The following is a 19618-nucleotide window of genomic DNA, read 5'->3' as shown; positions in this document are numbered from 1 at the left end:
GCACACACCCTTAACTTCCCAAGAGATTAAACATTTGCTACAAAGAAAATTGCTAGCCATAGGATCCAGGGATCAGGCTGTGGACATCTCAGGAGGCCACACCATTCTGCCTTCCATGGTAGATATAGGATTTTGCCCATGAGAAGAGTTATTCTCAAATGATTACTTAGTAACATGCTAACATTAGGCAACGATAGTTAAAAAAAATAAATAACTGACATTTTCTGAGTACAGATGGTGTGCCAGGTAATGTTGTAAGCTCTCCTATGCATGTATCTATAGATAGATAGATAGATAGATAGATAGATAGATAGATAGATAGATAGATGACAGAGAGAGAGAGAGAGAGAGAGAGAGAGAGAGAGAGAGAGAGAGAGAGATAGGATAGATAGATTGATAATAGGTAAGTAGGTACATTGATAGATAGCTAATAAGTAGGTAGGTAGATGGGTAGTTAATAGATATGTAGGTAGATGATAGATAGGTATATAGATGGATTGATAGATAGATAAACAGGTAGACAGACAGATAGACAATATTCTGGTTGGTTTTTTGTCAACATTCCATAGACTGAGGTCACTGGGGAAGAGGGAATCTCAATTGAGAAAATGCCTCCATCAGATTGGCCTGTGGGCACGCCCATGGGGCATTTCCTGATTGGTGATTGATGTGAGAGGGCTCATCTCACTGCTGATGGAGCCACCCCTGGGCAGGTGGTCCTGGGTACAATAAGAAAGCAGGCTGAGCAAGCCATGGGGAGCAAGCCAATAGGCAGCACTCCTCCATGGTCTCTGCTTCAGCTCCTGCCTTGAGTCCTACCCTGACTTCCCTCAGCAATGGAGTGTGAGCTGTAAAGTGAAAGAAATGCTTTTCTCCACTAGCTGGTTTTTCAGTGTTTTATGACAGCAACAGGGCAGCAAACAATTCAGAGAGATCATGGATGGATGGATGAATGGATGGATAGATAGACAGATAGATGGATGGATGGATGGATGGATGGATGGATGGATGGATGGATGGATGGATGGATAGATAGATAGATAGATAGATAGATAGATAGATAGATAGATAGATAGATAGATAGATAGATAGATAGTGGGCGGGTGGTGGATGTATGGATGCATAGATGGATGCCTGGATGTATGGATGCATGGATGCATGAGTGCATGGATGCATGGATGCATGGATGGATGTCATCTGTGTGCTGAGTGATGTTTTCAACATTCATGTATATTAACTTATTTAATCCTTGCTCCACAGTGTCAAGTGAGGACCACTGCTCTACACATTGCTGAAGAGACACATCATTCAACGGATGACCACTATCACAGTGTGCTGGACTTGAACTTGGGCTACCTAATAGTGGAGACTGCTGTCTTACGATGTGAGCTGTATGAAAGGGGGATCAGTCAGCTGGAAGCTAAGAAAAGTATTTTTTTGCACTGAGACAACAATTAAAAACAAGCCCATCTTGCCAATGAAATCCAGAGGCTTGGTTACCCTAGGAAAAGTGGGTAGGGCAGAGGGAGTGTCAGCACTCACTTCAGACAGGGAAAGAACCTGTTTCCACACCCTCTCTCCTCTGACCCGAAGTCTTCACTCATCCACAGGATCCCTAAGAAACTGAAAGGCAAGGATGAGTATGTGTTCACAGCACAGCTGGGGGCCGTGCAGGTTTCTGCAAGCCTTTACCTATGGTCCCATCCTCAGCAGGTTTCTATGAGACAGGATGGTCACCAGTGAAGCTCCTGGGACCTGCCAGTCACTGCATATTTCTGACTCTAAACACTGGGGAAACTGAGAACCTTAGCCCTTGGAGACATCGCTTCCTCATACCAGCATCTTCTGCTTTGCTCTGACTGGTACCCACACATGCCGCATCTGTTGCTATCTTGCTGATTCAACAACACCCTACAGGAGATGGATCTGGGCATCTGCATCCTTCATCCTCAGCAGGTGAGATGCACAGTAGCATCAAGCTGGACTAGCTAGCATTCAGTATGTGGAAACAGCCTGTCCCTATCATTTCCAGATACAATTCCTCCCTGGGAAACCACCCTGCCTTTACCATACTGCCTTCCAAATGGGAACCCCCGAAAAGGCCCCAGGAAGACTTGCAAGAAGGACTGGTATGGATGTAAAATCTCAGGGTGAGAACATGGCCCTCAGCCAAAGAAGTAGAGTGTGCCATCTGTCCCTATGGGCTTCTTGTGCCTGGACAATTGCTGTACAGTAATTACTGTATAGTAAGGGGGAATAAAAACCCCACCTGTGGTCCATCTCTCCACCCACAGCTCCCCTTGTAGGAAGGATGGGACCTTGTAACTGTCACCAGCCAGATCAACACTTTCCCCACACACAGTGTGGCTCCAGAAACAGAAAAGGTAGACAAGCCCATTGAGAATCCATGTGGGTGCCTTTTTCAGCCTTTTCTAAATGGCCCAGCTCCTTCTCTGTCTTAGAGAAGAAACCAGCAGCTCCTCGGGCTCTATTCTGAGACACAAAGCTACATCATTCCACCAAAGATGCTCTGTCTTTAGCCCTGGAATAGAAATCCTTCCTCCCCTGTTAAAGGAAAACTTTAGAAAAGTAGAATTCTCTTCCTTCCATCTCTGGGTAGAGAACTTTGGTCTCATCCCTGATGCCAGGAATAAAGTCCCCTCCACTCATGGATGGCCCCAACTCACTGGTCACACAGACCCCAGGTCATAGTATATGAAGGAAAGACTGGGTTCAGCCCTGGGGACCTGTCAGCCCTTCACAGCCCATCAAGCTTGTGAGGGTCAACACTGGTGGGCAGAGCACCTGATCCTCCCGACCCTTCCCCCCAAGATCTCATTAACATGAGAAAAGGAATGAGGAAGAAGAGAGGTCTCCGCAAGAAAGGGAATCAGTGGCTTGTAGCTGGATGCTTCTCCGGTCCCATCCAGCCCTGAGGTCCCGTGTTTCTCCCATCCTGCCTGGCCCCACAGTCCTGCAGCCACTTATAAAATAATCATTCAGAGGCTTAATGTTAATTGCAAATTCTATGGCCTGTTGGTTCAGGCTTCTTGTTAGCTAGCTCTTACAACTTAACTCAACCCATAACTATTAATCTACGTATCACCACGTGTTCCACGGCTTTACCTGCATCCAATTACATGCTGTTCCTTGAACAGCAGTTCAGCATCTCCCCCATCTCTCCTCTCTCCTTTCACTGTCTCCCTTGGATTTTCCCACCTGGCCCCATCCTGCCCTGCCATAGGCTGATGCAGCTTTATTTATCAACCAGTCAGAGCAACACATATCCACAGAGTACAGAAAGACATCCCACAGCAGAGGCCAGAGGCCAGGTCTTTCTAGAGCAGCAATACCAACTGATGAAGTCAGCAGGGGCCTGATGCGGAAGCAGGCTGCCCTGGTTAAGGTTGACTGTCTATGTGGCTTGACCTAGAATCACCACGGAAACCAGCCTCTAGGCTTGTCTATGAAGGAGTTGCTAGATGGGGTTAACTGACATGGAAAGAACCACTCTGAATGTGGGCAGCACCATCCCATGGATGGAACAGAGAAGAGAGAGTGAGCTGAGGTCCTCATTCATCTCTCTCTGCTTCCTGACTGTGGATGTCCGGTGACCCTCTGCCTCGTGCTCCCTGTCACCACACCTCCCTGACTATGGTGGCCTGTGTCCTCCAACGCTGAGCCAGAATAAACCCTTGCTTCCTCAAACTGCTTCTGTCAGGCATTTTGTCATGGCAAGAGGAAAAGTAACTAACCCACTGAATAATACATTCATCTCGGAGTTCTACAGCGGAGTGTGAGCGTAATCAAACCTGACAGTGTAAATACACATACATAAATTATATAATAGTCATTTCAATATTTTATTAGTTATCTATGAAACTAATAAATTATCTAAGCAGAACGAAGTGGAATAAGCATAAGGCTGTGATTTACCCCGCGGTCAGAACTCTGTCTAGCTGAACTCTCTCCACCAGTGGAAAATTCTGAATCCACACCAAGGACGACAAAACCAGCCCCATGTGTCCACTAAGCGCTTCAGATGTGGCCAGTGCAGCGAGGGGCTGAACATTTCGTTTTGTTTTGTCTTCATTTTAATTGAAACCATCACGGTGGCAGGTGGCTAGTACGTTGAACATTGGGATTCTAAGCTAAGCATAAACACCACCGAGGGGCCAGAAGGAATGGACTTGGAGGGTTATAAATAAATAGTGAATATATGAAGTTCAAGGGGTGAGGCAGGGGTCCTGGAGAAAGTTAGAAGGGAGAGTAATGGTGGATGTAATCAAGATATAGATATAGATATAGATATAATACATATATACTATATATATGTATATATGTATTAAAAAATGTTTAAAGGTGGAGAGCATCTTTGGCAGTTGACATGTGTACACACACACACACACACACACACACACACACACACACACACACACAGAATAAACAGTGACAGCTAGAGCGGATATTGCGATAATCCTGCTGATAATAGTAAAATTAAGATACTGGCCCCAGTCATTGATTTGTTTTTAACACCAAACTTCCCCACGCCCCCCCTCATCATAGTAAGGGGTCTCTTTTTTTAAAGACCCAACATTGTTTGTGCTGGTTAATGCTTTTCGCCATAATTTTAAATTTGTTTATTTATTTTACATTTGCATAGGCACATGAGCAGGCGGAGGTTAGACATTTCACACTGGATCCCTTCCCCTTGTTTTAAGTAGAAATAAATGGGGGACTTAACACTTTTAACAATACAGAGGGAAAGCCCAATGGGCAGAGGACAGCTCTGTGGTGGTTGTCAGGCATGCTACCCATATCTGCTGTCCGTCACTCAAGCAGGCATCTCTCTGCACAGTGTGGACCTAGACTAGATCTGTAGTGTCCATCCTAAACAGACCAGTGGTCACACTGGACATGCTGCAGCTTGGTTTTTTCCCCATGCTGTTTGCACTTTATCACAAGCACAGGTAGTTTGAAATAAGAACAGCAAAGGTTTGGGGGATGGGGCAGATGCACAGGGCGGGGATGTTGACCAAGGAAGAAACAGTTATCTGAACAGCCAGGCGATGGTAGCTAGGATTATGCTGAGCCCTGGTGGGGAGGATGAAGCCTTCCTCTGCCGTTGACTGGGGACCTGGATCCTTGGAAAGGCTCCTGAGGACTCAGGTCATTGAAGAGATGGGTAAGGGACTGGAGCAGGGCAGACACCTGTGGATACAACTTGATCTGCTAGCGCCACCTGGTGGGAACTCCAGGAGCTGTCACTTGTGAGTCTCTCCTTAGGAAAAAGAGTAAAAGCCAAATGACCATTTGTGGAATTAAAGTCACTTAGAAAGCGGTTTGCTGGGCTCTGTGGTGAATGAAATAAACGCTATGCCTTGGAGCATCTCTTTGCTGATGGATCCCTGCGGGGCTGGCATGTGCCCTGGACTGAGGGAAGATTCAATAACTCTACAAGTTGTGTATCTCCCAGTTGGTCAGTGGCCACACCGCCTGTTAGTAAATACCTTCCATCTGACCACCTCTCGTGAGTGCTCCAAGCAGAAACAAAGAATAAGGAGCTGGAGAGCTGGCTCGGTGGTTAAGAGCACAGGCTGCTCATCCAGAGGACCTGAGCTCTATTCCCAGCAACCCACCTGGTGGCTCATGACCACCTGTAACTCCAGTTCCTGGGGATCTGATACCCTCCCCTGACCTCCTCAAGCACCATGCACAGACATGCATGCAGGCAAAATGTCCACGTGGGTAATATCTTTAATTAAATAAAGGAAGGACTTTGGGTGTTTATTGGAGATGTATGTGGTGAGCACCAGGTATCTATGGCTTCCTTCCACAACCACCTTAGGGTACCAGAGGATTTGCACATCCCTTTCCACAGACAGGATAATGAGGCAAATCCTACAGAAGGGGACATAGCTTAAGGAAAGGGAAAGATCAGATTTGAACTGAAGAGGCTAGCAGTGTGCATGCGTGCATGCGTGGGGGGTGGGGGGGTGTGTATGCGTGCTGGTGCATGTGTTCATATAAAGGCCAGGCACTTTTGTCTGGTGTCTTCCCCTGTTGCTCTATACTTTATTTTTTGAGAGAGGTTCTCTCACTAATCTTGAGGCTCAAAGATTCTGCTAGGTAGTCCGGTCAATGAGCTCCAGGGACCCTCCTCTCCCCACCTCCTCCATGCTAGGATTACAGGGGTGTGCCATGCCACATCCAGCTTTCTGTGTCCGTTCTGGAGATGTGAACTCAGTTCCTTGCACTTGTGCAGCAAACACTCTCCTGACTGAGCCTTCTCGCCAGCTCCAACACACATCTCCACACGCTCCCACTGATGGGAGAGTGTTCTCCCCTCCTGGACCAGTGCAGGGTCTGGCAAAGCCATTTGCTGGTGGACTGCCCTGTGCTGTTTCTCAACAGAACTATTGGGCCTGGGAAGCCGAGCGCTCGCAGGCAATTTTCCTATCCACAGCTCAAGCTGTGATCAACAATCCAGCTCACCTGTCAATAGCCAAAGGCTTTTTTTGTTTCTCAAGAAAATTATTGTCTCGACACACCGTTTCCTGATTATTTTGCTGCCTTTCAGTGGGTGTGAGACAGGGATGTGATCCTGCACATAATCGCTCTGGGTTTCATCATTCAAGACCCATCACCCAGCAAAGCTGAACAATTCCAGAGCAGAAGTCTTTGAGGGATGTGCAGCTCGGTGGCTGTGTCTGCGGGGTAAGTCATAAATATTAATGCTATTGACAGAGCCTTTAAAGATCTGTCTTGTCGTGTCCCTGCCATTGGAGCGCCTGGATTCTGCCATTTTGTGCCTCTGATTGACAACCTGGTTTTTCTCCAGAGCTTGCTTAGCTAGCCTGAGTTTTTTTTATCCCATTTTACCTTCAGGAATTATACACCGGCAAAAGGTTTCTCAGGAAGACACAGGGGACTCCACCAAACATTATGATGGGTTCTCGCCACTTTTTTTTCACGGGGCAGCAGTTGCCTGCCTCAAAGCAATCCTTTTGGGTTGCTGTATATTTTAATATATGCCAGAAAGGGGTAACCTCAGCCCACTTGTGGGACCTCTATGGTGGTGGTGGGGAGGGCACTTCTGAATCTCACTGGTGCCACACCCTGGGGCGATGCCCTGCTGTGGCTGTGCTGCGTGGGCGGCACCCGCTCTGCCGTGGACATACAGATGGCAGCATTCGTAAGCACGTGCCTTCTGTGTGTAGCCAACAGTTTGTAAAGGACATTCGCTGAACACACATTGTCGTTGACACCGTGTGTCAACGTGACTCGTGATATTTCAGCTGTGAGATCCTTAGAGCAACCAGGTGAGCGCGTGTGGGTGCCACCGAGGCTGCCACTGTGTGCTACCAAGGGCAGAATCCCACGGCTCTGCCTGGAGTAAGGGGATCTAGAAGTGAGACCCGCCTGCAGACCATTTTAGGTACCAGCTGCCAGTGTTGGGCGAGGTCTCCAGCAGCATCTCTGACAGGCTTGGTTTAGGGAAAGAAGAAAAATGCAGAATATCTTTAAAAAAGGCTTAGGATGTCGGGGTTCCAGGAAGGTGGGTCACAAAGGACAGTGGGAGCTGCAGTTGTCTTGGTAGACAGAATGCAGCCCACACCACTGTATGGTAAGCAGGCTGCAGCCTGCACCACTGTCTGGCTGATTTGTAGCTGTGCCCAGCTGAAACCATGGGAACCTGTGAGACCTGGCACCCAGAACCTCATCCCCTGCTGTCGGTGATGGCCAGGAGTGGGCTGTTGCAGAACTAAGTCCCAAGTTGTAGCAAACCCCACCCCCTGCAGGTGTTAAGTGGGTTTAATGAGGTGACAAGCCAAAGCCACTGAAGTTGAGAAAGAAAGAAAAGAAAAGAAAAAAAAACAACTGCCTCCTCCAAAGGGGTCTATGCCTTCATCTCGGGACATGCAGAGGGGATCTTTGAAGATATTGGTCACATCAGGTTGCAGAGGTGGGTGAGGAGCTGACCTTATCTCATCCACCTGGCGCAGATGTGAGTATGGGATGCTCACAGGAGAGGGACAGGAGGCCCAGTCTCAGAGATGGCATAGAAAGGATGTGGTTAGTGAAAGGGGGGCCACAACCAAAGGAATGCTGGCAATCTCTGTGAGCCAGAAAGCACACTCTGGGACAGGTTCCTCCACCTGCCCCCATCCTCCACCCCCCCCGCTCCTCTCCCCCAAAGAAAACAAAAAGCACTCAGTCCTGCCAAGACCTTGATCTTACTCTATAAGGATCACTTCTGACTTCCAGAGAGGCAAGGTCAGTTTGTACTGCGAAAGCCACTCTGCTGGAGGGCAGTGGTCACAGCAGCAATGAGAAACCGATGAAAGAAAAAAGCCCCCTGAAATGGGAGCCAACACCGACCAATGCCTGCAGCCCCTATCCTGCCTTCCTCTTACCTTCTCTGGGTCCCTGACCCCCTCCCCCTGGCCTCCACACGCCAGCTGTCTCCTGCCTTCTTTGTCCTGCTTAAATTCTGCTTGAAGACGTGAACTGTTTCCCTCTGCCTGGAATGCTCTTTCTTCCTCCACGGCTTTGCCGTGGCGGGCTCTTCCTTCTCATCTAGTTCTCAGAGGAAATGCTAAGTCTTAGGACTTCCCTGTCACTCCAGCACGGCCCAGCCTGTCCCCAGTCTCCATCTTTGCTCGTTCTGAGTCTCCTGAACATTCCTCACTTCTAAAATGAAGGGCTTTCTGAATCTGGAGACTGTCGGGCTCAGGAGCCAGGACCCTGCCCGCCTTATTCATGACCATCCTCTGGGACAGTGCTTGGCACTGCCAGTGCCCAAACACCATTGGAAATAAAGAAGCATTTGTGCCCAGGCTGTGCTGGAAGGGTTCAGCCAGCATGACTGAAAGGGGAGCTGATTATCTCATTGCAGCCTGCGCTCAGCCCCTGGTTCCAGTTGCCTAGAAACTCACCAAGTGTGTTCATTTTTTTTTTATTCCAACCTTTTTGAAAGATAATGTGTTTTTTATCTACATGTGCAGAACTGGGGCTTTTTAGTTTTAAGAACTGGAGCTGAATGGTGGGTTGCTGTCCTGAACTCCAAGCCACCCACAGGAACAAATCTCTATGCTAAAAGCTCAGTAGCTGGACAGAAACCCGCCCCCCAAAAAAAGGAACACTGTGGAAGCAAAAGGGAAGGTGTGTGCATTCAGAAAGGCTTCAAAGGAAAGGCAAGAAAAGAAATGGGTACATGTGTCCACATTTCCGAGCCATGAAGGAGGCAGAAAGTAACAATCACTTCAGATGGTGGTGTCAATGCCCAGGGCTGTGACCCTCCCTTTGTGTGACCCCCTGGTGAAGGCTTCTGCCACTTGTGACCAACCGTGCTGAACTTCTAGACGTGAAGACATTGTGCAAAATGGTTTCCAAGGCCTGCTGAATCCAACTCTAAGTTCCCATCTGCTCCATTTTCTCTGTTTACGGGAAAGTGATCAATTTAGCACACAGTGTGTGTTACACAAGTGTTTGCTGTGTGGGGATGAGTGAGTGGATGGATCAATCAACTGACTGAGGGATGGATGGATGGATGGATGGATGGATGGATGGATGGATGGATAAATGAGTGGGCTGATGGACCAATCAATAGATGGATTGACCAGCAGATGGATGGACAATGGATAGGTGGATGGATGGGTAGATCAATGGAGGGATAAAGAGAGAAAGGGATCAGATGACTCAATGGAGGGATGGATGGCTCAATGGAGGGAGGAATATGTCAATCAGTGAATTTATGGAGAAATGGATGGATGGATGGATGGATGGATGGATGGATGGATGGATAAATGAGTGGGTTGATGGACCAATCAATAGATGGATTGACCAGCAGATGGATGGACAATGGATAGGTGGATGGATGGGTAGATCAATGGAGGGATAAAGAGAGAAAGGGATCAGATGACTCAATGGAGGGATGGATGGCTCAATGGAGGGAGGAATGTGTCAATCAGTGAATTTATGGAGAAATGGATGATGGATCAGTGGATGAATGAATGGGTGGGTTGATGGGGGGAGTAGGTAGATGGACAGATGGAAGGATATGTGTGTGGATGGATCAACAGAAAATGATGACCGCATCTATGGAGGGAGGGGTGAGTCAATGGAGGAATGGATGGTCCAATGTAGGGATGGATATATCAATCAACTAATGGACCAATGGAGGGAAGAATGAATGGATGAAGGGATGGATGGATGGATGGATGGATGAATAAACAAATCATCACAGCCACTGCCCTTGGCAAAATCACTTCTCTGGGCCATTGCACCAGCCCACATAACTTCCCCACATGGGGTCTCTTCTCATCACTCTCAGGGACACCCCCAAAGCTGTGCATTTACCTACATGAAGCCAAGGCTGAAACATGACCAACAGGCATCCACAGCATCTAACCCAGTGCAGGATCACAGACCCTTGGCAGCAGTTCTCATGAATAAGCCTGGATGAAAGCCCAGAATAATACACCTTCTCAGAGGGTTCTGGCAAGACTGAACAAGATAGCCCATGGGTGGCAGATGCCACTGGCTACCCACCCTGTCACAGACAAAGCCAGAAACACTTCCCCATGTCCCTGCACAGAGAGGTGGGTGGGCAGCCCAGTCCTGAGAGTAGGAGAAGAGGACCTTTGTTCCTCGTGCCTGTGTGTGATGACCCGAGTGAGGGGGTGAGAACTAGTTGAGGGAAAAAGCGTGGGACTATAGAAAGAGCCCCATGGAAGCCTTTCTTTGCAGCCTATGGTCAATGTGGAGCATTTATAGTCCCCAAGTTAAGGTGGCTGGGGCTGGGAGATCCTTGACAGAGTCTCAGCAGCTGGTGACCCCAGGCTCTCTGTTTCTGCTCTACTATCCCAAAGCACCTGTAGCTCCTCTCAAGGAGCAATGGCTTCATCCCTCACACCATCATGCCAGGGACAGAAGGCAGGAACATCCCTGACTTGTACCTAGCTGCTAATAGGAAGCAGTTCCTTCCCTCGGCAGACTCCCCTGGGGTTTTATTAGCCAGAAAAAAAAAAACAACCATCAGACAGTCCCTACAATAATCACTAGCAAATGGAGGACACCCCATTGATGGAGTAGGTTAATCCACATATTACCCTGGGCTTGGCGGAGGGGTACCCTGTTTAGTTAGTGGCCAGACAGAGGGTAAAGACCATGCTGGGGTCCTGTTAGCAAAGAAGTTGGGAGGCAGGAAGTGGGAATAGACTTTCCTACAATGTCCCAAGGTATTGGCTAGATGGGAAGACTAGAACATGGCAGGCATTGCCTCCACTCTTTCTCCACCTATGGCAGACACAGACAAATAACCAGGGAACTCTCTCAGCGAGCCTCTGAATCCATCATTGTACAGTGCTCCAAACAGGACCAAAGAGAAAAGAGTTAACATGAGGGTTGAAGTTGGGAAGGTCCCTGTGAATCTTCTTGATGACAGGAAACAATCCTGCTATATAAATCGATATTTAGTTATTGATAAGTCTGCCTTCACATGATCTAATGCAAGCCTCAGCACACTACAGGCGTCTTGGTCCATCTGTGCTGCTGTAGCAAGATACCTGAGGCTGGATACCTTATAAAGAACAGAAATTTCCTTCTCCTTCTAGGAGCTGAGAAGATCAGACTGCTATTGGGTTCCATATCTGTGAAGATCCATCCGGTCTCTTTGTTTCTAAGATGGCGCCTTGTGGCTGTGTCCTCTGGAGAAAAATGAGAGGCTGCATCTTCACAGGGCAGAAAGGATGAAAGACAAAGAGAGGAAGGGATGGAAGACAACTTCCTTCAGAACCTTTTATAAGGTCCTTGGAGGTAGAGAACACAAAACTTACCAAAACTCTGATAAATACTTGTGGGTCAATAAATGTACTGTGATCCAAGAAATTAGACAAATAAATAATAACCCTAGATCAGGGTTCTGACATCACAGTATAGCAGATGAACCCAACATGGCTGCCTCCTTCCCCATCCTGCCTCACCTTCCCTGTGCTTAAGTGGCAGCCACGCCACCTCACTTGCAGCCCTGGACTGCCATGTACACACACACACTTGTACTAGCCTTCCCAAACACCTTATTGCTCCTCGGCCTTAAAGGTCTTCCTGTCCTGCTAGCCAATATCAACCACCTTTAAGAATCATACAGACTGCCCCCGCCCCGCCGCCAGTCTTCCTTGACTTTCCTTGGCAGTAAATGAATCTTGGGGCACACTGGATTCCCACCCACCCTGTGGCTGTGTCTGGCTCCCTAAGGGTTGTATACTCTAAGAAGGTGCAGGAGGCTCATGAGACTCAGGAAGTAGGCAAACTTCACATTTCTGGGAAAGTAGAAATGTATAAGATTCTGGAGGACCCCAAGATTTAGAAGCAGTCAACACCTGCAAGAGGAACAGACTCCCTGCTGAGCTGCCTGGAGGAGACAAGCAGACCATCCAGCTGCCTGCAAGCCTTGCAAAGAGCCCCAGGGTTGCAGCTTCCATGAGCCGTCACTGGCACTGGGGTAGATTTTTCAGTGATGAGTTATCCCTGCTCCTATAATTAACCCCTCACCCATACTGCTGTTCAAACCCCAATAAACTTACTGGTTCCTATGTTTGAATGAAAATGGCCCCCATAGGCTCATATGTTTGAATGCTTAGTCACCAGGGAGAAGAACTGTTTGGGAAGGATTAGGAGGTGTGGCCTGATTGGAGGAAGTGTGTCACTAGGGGTGGGCTTTGAGGTTTTAAAAGCCCATGGTTGGCCCTTCTGTCTGTCTCTGTCTCTGTCTCTCTCTCCTTCTCTCTCTCCTCCCCTCCCTCCCTCTTCCTCCTCTCCTCCCCCTCTCCCATCTCCCTTCTCTCCCCCCTCCCCTCTTCCTCTCTTCTCTCTCTCCCCTCTCTCTACTTTCCTCTCTCTCCCCTCTATCTCTCTCTTCTCCTCTCTCTCTCCTCCCTCCTCTCTCTCCTCTACACTGTCTGCCTACTGCCTTCAGATCAGGTTGTGACGCTCCCAGCTACTTCTCCAGCACCATGCCTGCCTATCTGCTACCATGCTTCCCACCATAATGGCACAGACTAATCCTCCGAAACTGTAAGCAAGCCCACAATTGAATGCTTTCTTTTTTATAAGAGGTACCTTGGTCATGGTGTCTCTTCACAGCAATAGAACAGTAACTAAGACAGAAGTTGGTATCAGGAGTAGGGTATTGCTGTGATGGGCCTGACCCTGCTGTTTGTTGGAGAAATATGGAAGGCTTTGGGAATTTGGACAACAAATAGCAGTTGAATGTTTTAAGCACGGCTTAATGGGCCATCCTAGCTGGGACAAGGAAGACAGCAGTACTGCAGGCCCAGCTCTAGAGGTTTCAGAGGGGAAGAATGTCAGTGCTGGTACGTGGTGTGGAGACAGTCCCCCAAGTTGGACTTTGGTGCAGTCACGGCTTTTTGTCTCACCCCTATCTTGGGTATGGAAACTTGTGGGTTGAGTCTCCCCAGAAAAAGCCTCACCCACAACAGCAAACTGAGCGCCTTTGATATCAGTGTCTTTGTTCATTGCTGTAATGAAGTAACTGGAAATAGTGGGCTGAAGGAAGAGGACTCATTTCAGCCCACAGCTTGAGGGGATAATAGTCTACCATGGCAGGGGATGTACAGAGGCAAGGCCAAATCGTGTGCTAGCAGAAGCTCAACACTCCATACTCACATCTCAGCAGCAGAGAGGGACCGGAAGTGGGATATAAACCTCTATCCCCAGCAACATACTTCCTCCAGCCAGGCCCCACCTCCTAAAGCCTCCATAGCCTCCTGAAACAGCGCCACCTACTGGGGACCAAGTGTTCCCACACTTGATCCTTTTGGGAAATTCAACATCCAAACCTCTAAGAGAAGTGCCACCTTACCTCCTAGCCTGAGATCCAACTTCTATTTGTTCTCACATTTGGCAGCTTTCCCTGTATATGCTAATTAACATGCTGACAATTATGGAAATTTTATTAATATTAATGCGTGCAGACACTTCACCTAGAGCAACTCATCGAATCCTTAGGAAACTCTACTGAGCAAGCTCAGCCATCCCTCACCCCCCACCTGGAGTCATTCCGAGCCCTTCACGGGGAACCAAGCCATGACACATGCAACTGACCCACTTTCCCGCCAATGGCAAGCGAAGTCAAAAGCAAGGAAGTGTCCCTAAGTGAAACTCAGCCACACGGAGAGACGTGAAGAGTCACAGCAGAGCAAGATGCATGGGATATAAACCGGTACCTCCAAGGGATGCAGGAGGCTCAAAGTGTGCTAGGAGGAGGCACTGGAGACAGATAAGGGAGAGGAACAAGCCCCATATGAGCCACATGATGTCCGTCCACATGAGAGGCATGCTGCTCCACCAGCCTGGCCATGAGAGGAAGGCTATGGAAAGGACAGGTGTCTGGCCAGCCTCGCACCAGTCTGTTTTCCCTGCCTTCATTCCCCTTGTGTTCAGCCAGATCCTCACCCCCCAGTTCCATTCTGTCCCTACCATGGGACCAACTCATCAGTGACACACCAGCCCGGGTTTCCGGTTGCATCTGAGAAAGGACATGGAACCACTGGCCAAAGAGGGTAGGAGCGTTTTTTGGTACAGATCTCGGGGAAATGATCCCTAATGCAAGAGACAAGATTTCCCCAAAGCCTCTTAGCAGCTCCATCCTCAGGAATCATCTCCAAATGCTACTCATTACAGGATGCTAAAATTAAACGCCAGCCAGAGATGCATGCCTGACTGCAAATATACAGCCTCGTCACAGCACCCAAGTAGCCACAGGTGACTCATCCTAAGTGGGCTCATGTTCCCATAATACTTTATTTGCTAAAACAGGCACCATCGGCCTGGATTTGGCCTGAGGACTGCACTTAGCCAACCCTGGTATCTTGACCTGATTCCACCCTCCTATCAGATAAGCACGTGTCAACCCACAGCTCCCCCTGGGAACCGGCACCTGCCTCTGAAGACAGTGAGGTGCACCCCTTCGGCATCCAGTCCTGTCCCATGCCAGGCTTCGGAACTTGTGGGGAAGCGGGTGTAGTCAATCATACATGGAGCAAAGCCACAATGGCCCTGAAAAGAGATCAGCCACGCCAGGCTCACTTGCAGGGTGAGCTGGAGAATTGACAGGTGTGTTCCCAGAGAGAGGAGCAGCAGGAAAACTCTGCTTCCCCCTAGAACTCAGGTCCACCCATCGCTGCTCCTGAACAAGTGGTTTCCGGCCAAGCTGTGGCTGCCACGGAGCCAAATGCATGTCACTATGATGAACTGGTCTTTAAAACCAAGATGACTAGCAGCTGAGACTGGAGCACTGGGGTCGTGTGTTCAGCCACCAGTGGCCCAGAATATCTGGATGTGGACTCCCCTGCATTTAGGTCCAATATAGGTAGGTCCAAGCAGCGCCAAAAAAAAAAAATATTTAATATTTCCAGTGTGTGCCTACCATCATCATGCTTCTGAGGAACTGGATTTCAACCCATGACCCTGTTCTCAACTGTGGCTCCTGAGCCTTATATGAACAGGGTCCCAGACATGCTCAAAGGAAGAAATGCCATCCCTGCCATGCCAACAGGGCAGGACATGTGGGCAGTTTAATGGGCACTGGGACCCTGTCCAGCTTCAGCTGGTCTGTTCCCAACAAGGCTCTTTTAGTCCATCTGCATTTTAAACTTTGCCAATCCCCGGGCCACCTGGGGGTGCTCAGGGCAGTGCCAAGTGACAACGGGCTGGTTCCTGGGCCTCTGGAGCCTCCGTCCCCTGCACACACTCACAACATGCTTCAGTGAAACCGTCTTCCCCAAGTATAGCACTTGGACCTGATACGAACACAGATGGAAGCGATGAAAGAGAAGGGGTCCCCAGGAGCCACTCGGCAACACCACAGATGAAGAGATTGATACAGTAAATCCTAAATGGCTTCCCAGGAGCCCTTATGGAAAGCAGGTAAATAAAACACTGTTTAAGTATATTTCCCTTGTTCAAATAGTGCACACCAAGTGTGTGAGGGATGATAGGCTCAAAGACACTTCACGTTTCTTTGAGTGATTTAAGTATTAAGAGGAGGCGCCGGGGCATGGCTCCGTGGTTAAAGTGCTTGTCGTGTATATGTGTGGACTGGAGTTCAAATCCCCGGGTCCCCACGCAAGTACCTGGTGGGTGAGGAGACCCAAGAGTGGTTCTAGCCTGGGAAGGCAGAGACGGGGTTCCCCAGAGCAAATTGACTCAAGAAACTGGACATTATCAGCAAGTTCTGTGTTTGATTGAAAGACCCTGACTCATTGCATAAGACGGAAGAAGAGCCACAGTGGATAATCCTGGCATGAGCCAAGGGAATCCACATGCATGCACACATAGGCACACCCACATACTTATGTCCACGAAGATGACAAAGGGAAAAAAATACACAGAGGAAGTTTCTTCATGGCTCATCATCACGAGCTCTGGTTTCTTACCATAGCAAGAGGGACAATGCCCACAAAGGTCGTCTGGCTGATGAAGATCTCAGAGACGAAGAGCTCGCTCATGGAGTCTTCCACAGGGTATTCCACCTGCCAGGTGATTTGCTGGGCCCCAGCCAGGCCACTGCTGTTGTCAACGCCGAAGTCCACTTGCAGAATCTCATAGTAGGAGCCATTTGCCCTGGAAAACAGACAACATGACAAGGTTTAGCATAACGCGCGTGATTCTTCAGAAAGCAAAGAAGCCTGGAAGTAGCCACAGTCCTCTTTGTCAATGAGGAGTTAGATTGACTGGTAGAGAGGATGGAGACTCATTCACGGGCTACCCCTGGGTGGCAGCAGCTCAGAGTGGTTGTGCAACCCTCCCCTAAAGAAGAAGTATCCTTTGTTGAGTGAGGTCCTGTCTTAGTTGGCTTTCTACTGCTGTGACAATCATCATGGCATAAAGCAATATGGCGGAGAGGTGGGAGGGAGTATTTCAGCTTACCGCTCACAGTCCATCATAGAGGGAAGTCGGTGCATGAACTTGAAGGCAGGAAATAAAGCGGAGGGTCATGGAGGAATGCTGTTTGCTGGTTTGCTTGGCCTGCTTTGTTATACACCCCAAGACCACCTGCCTAGGGGTGACACCACCCATAGTGGGCCAGGCCTTCCCACATCAACCATTTAATCAAGGAAATGCCCAGGCCAATCTGATGGAAGCATTTTCTCAATAGAGGTCCCCTCTTCCTAGATGACCCTAGCTTATGTCGAGTTGACAAAAAGAAAAGAAAAAAAAGGATACAAGAGCCTAGATTTGTCACATCTCTGGGCATGCCTTGCATAGCTCTCTGCCTTCCACACACCCCCACAGCACCATCAGGTCACACTCAGGGAAAGCCCAGCACCATTTGACACAGCTTCCCCACCCCTCTGGTCCAGGAGGCACAGCTTTTGATCAGTTTGTGAAATTACCCTGTAGCTCATGAGCCCCTGGCTCAAACTCTCCAGGCTTTACAGAGTGATGGTGATGTTATGGGCTTGTGGGATCAACGTGAGATCGACGGTTAGAAAAGATAATACGGGTACTATAGAAACTGAGTGACAGGAAGGTTAAACTGGACTGTGTTTCATCAGCCCCAAATTGGATTCAATATACTGTACAAAAATCCCACCTATCTGCCTTGATTCATCACACACACACACACACACACACACACACACACACACACACACACCCCTGCACATGCCCACTCACACCCATACCCATCCCACATACATACATACATACATACATATATACATACATACATACATACATACATACGTACGTACATACGTACGTACATACATACACACATACATACATACTCCTGTACACAAGAACTCTTGGTAAATAAAGGCTACCTACTGCTCCGGAAATCATCTACCAAAGACAGAGGAGAACAAAATGCTGAAAGCACAGGTCTGTGAGTGGACCCTATCCTGTAAGCCTCTTGCCATCTCCCTGCATCTAACTTGACTGGGACCCCAGGAGGATGACGGCAGGGAAGCTGATTCCCCAGCTCCCCACAGTCTGAGTCCCCCCAGACCATCTTGTGCCTTCTCTGCTGCTGGGTCTGTTTGGCCTAAAGGGGGCTCGGGACCTCTACCCCGCCTCATGGAACCTCACAAGCTCTGCCTCTGGTGTCCCAGTTGTTCAAACATTAGGGAAAAGAACCTACTGCCTGCTGCTTCACCGAGATAAATCTCTTTCCATGGACAGCTTCCCCACACCAACAACTGGTATGAAACAAGGAGTGAGGACCACTGAACTCTAGGCTGTCCTCCTGTTTCAAGAGGTCCCAAAGATGGCGTTCAATGCCTGGATGTGGCAATGGTGTTTATCCGTGTGTCTCCTATAAGGGATGCTCTATCCTACAAGATGGAACCTTCTCTTTCTCTCAGAACCAGGGAAGTCTCTCAGCATTTAATAATGGCAGCTACCTTTGAGGAACCAGCAATGGGGCAATGGAGAAGGTTCCATGTGTCATCCCTGCTAGAGATGTGTGTGAGCTCTGAGGCGAGCAAGGAGAATAGGCAGTCCTGTTGGGTGAGACATTTGGATCACCCTCTAAACTATGCACATCCTGCTACTCCCTGACTCTCCAGCCTATGAGTTGGTCCAGATGCAGGAGCTGTCCACAACCAACCAGCTGTGAATAGAAAGGCAGTCACTATGGAGTCATTGCTATGAGGGCTTTACTTATTTTTGGGGTGGGGGGTGTTGTTTTTTGTTTTTGTTTTTTGGTTTTTAGTATTTTCTCTCAAACCAGAAGGAAATCTAATTCAGGCAGCTAGGGTACTTTCTAATAAGTTCATTTATATGGAAATTGGCTCATAACTATTAATTTTACCTGCTCCCAATCCACTCTTGATAAGCCTTGAAAAACTGAGAAAAGAGCTCATTGAGTCTCAGTTTAATAATGATGGCTGCCGTTGAGAAACCAGCATCCAAGTGCCAGCCACAAGGTGGTCGTAACGCAGCCAGCAAGTGCCCATGAAATGAGCATGCATGGCTTGTGTGAGAGTGTGTGGGCATGCTCAGAAGTGTGTGTGTGTGTGTGTGTGTGTGTGTGTGTGTGTGTGTGTGTGTGTGTGTGTAGGGGACTGGATATGGATGTAAATGGGTTTGTGCAAGGGTGTGTATATGTGGCGGGGTGTATGGGTGTGAGTGGGCATGTGCAAGAGTGTATGTTTATGCAGTAGGAGTGGGCATGTGCAGGAGTCTATGTGTTGGGCAAGCTCAGGCATACAGCATCTCAGGCTGGAGCATAAGTCTCCATCTCTGGGGGGAAGTATAACCCTATAGTACAGGTTAGCCCCCTCCCTACGTCCCTGGGGACTCCTGAGACGGGGTTGAGGTGCACCATGTGGCTGCAGCTCAAACATGTGTGTGAGAAAGAAAGTCATGGGGAGGACCAACCCATCAGCTTGTCCCCAAGGACCACATCTAGACACCAGTCCCTGCATCACTCACAATGATGATAATGGTGATGTATGGTAGAGGGAAGAGAAGGAAGGAGAGAAAGAGAAGGAAATAAAAATGGGGAATGACATCCTGTCATTTACATAGACTGTTCTTTTGTCCCCAACAACAACTTCAACAACTACTTCTCTTCCTCCTCCTCCTT

General features: G+C 48.6%; 1 protein-coding gene across 3 annotated transcripts in view; it reads right to left on the bottom strand.

Moving 5' to 3' along the window:
• The window catches only part of Tmem132b (transmembrane protein 132B), a 273939-nt gene that overhangs the window by 74167 nt on the left and 180154 nt on the right, over positions 1-19618 (bottom strand). For all 3 annotated transcript variants that reach the window (XM_052755487.1, XM_052755486.1, XM_052755490.1), the window contains one exon: positions 16461-16647. In XM_052755487.1, the coding sequence (XP_052611447.1) occupies positions 16461-16647 (187 nt within the window). The remainder of the gene's footprint in view (positions 1-16460; positions 16648-19618) is intronic.

The sequence above is a fragment of the Peromyscus californicus genome, unplaced genomic scaffold (genome assembly GCF_007827085.1).
Source record: "Peromyscus californicus insignis strain IS unplaced genomic scaffold, ASM782708v3 Scaffold_2__1_contigs__length_46816999, whole genome shotgun sequence".
In the NCBI taxonomy this organism is placed as follows: Eukaryota; Metazoa; Chordata; class Mammalia; order Rodentia; family Cricetidae; genus Peromyscus; species Peromyscus californicus.
The sequence above is the reverse complement of the archived record's forward strand: the minus strand, read 5'-3'. Positions and strand labels throughout refer to the sequence as shown.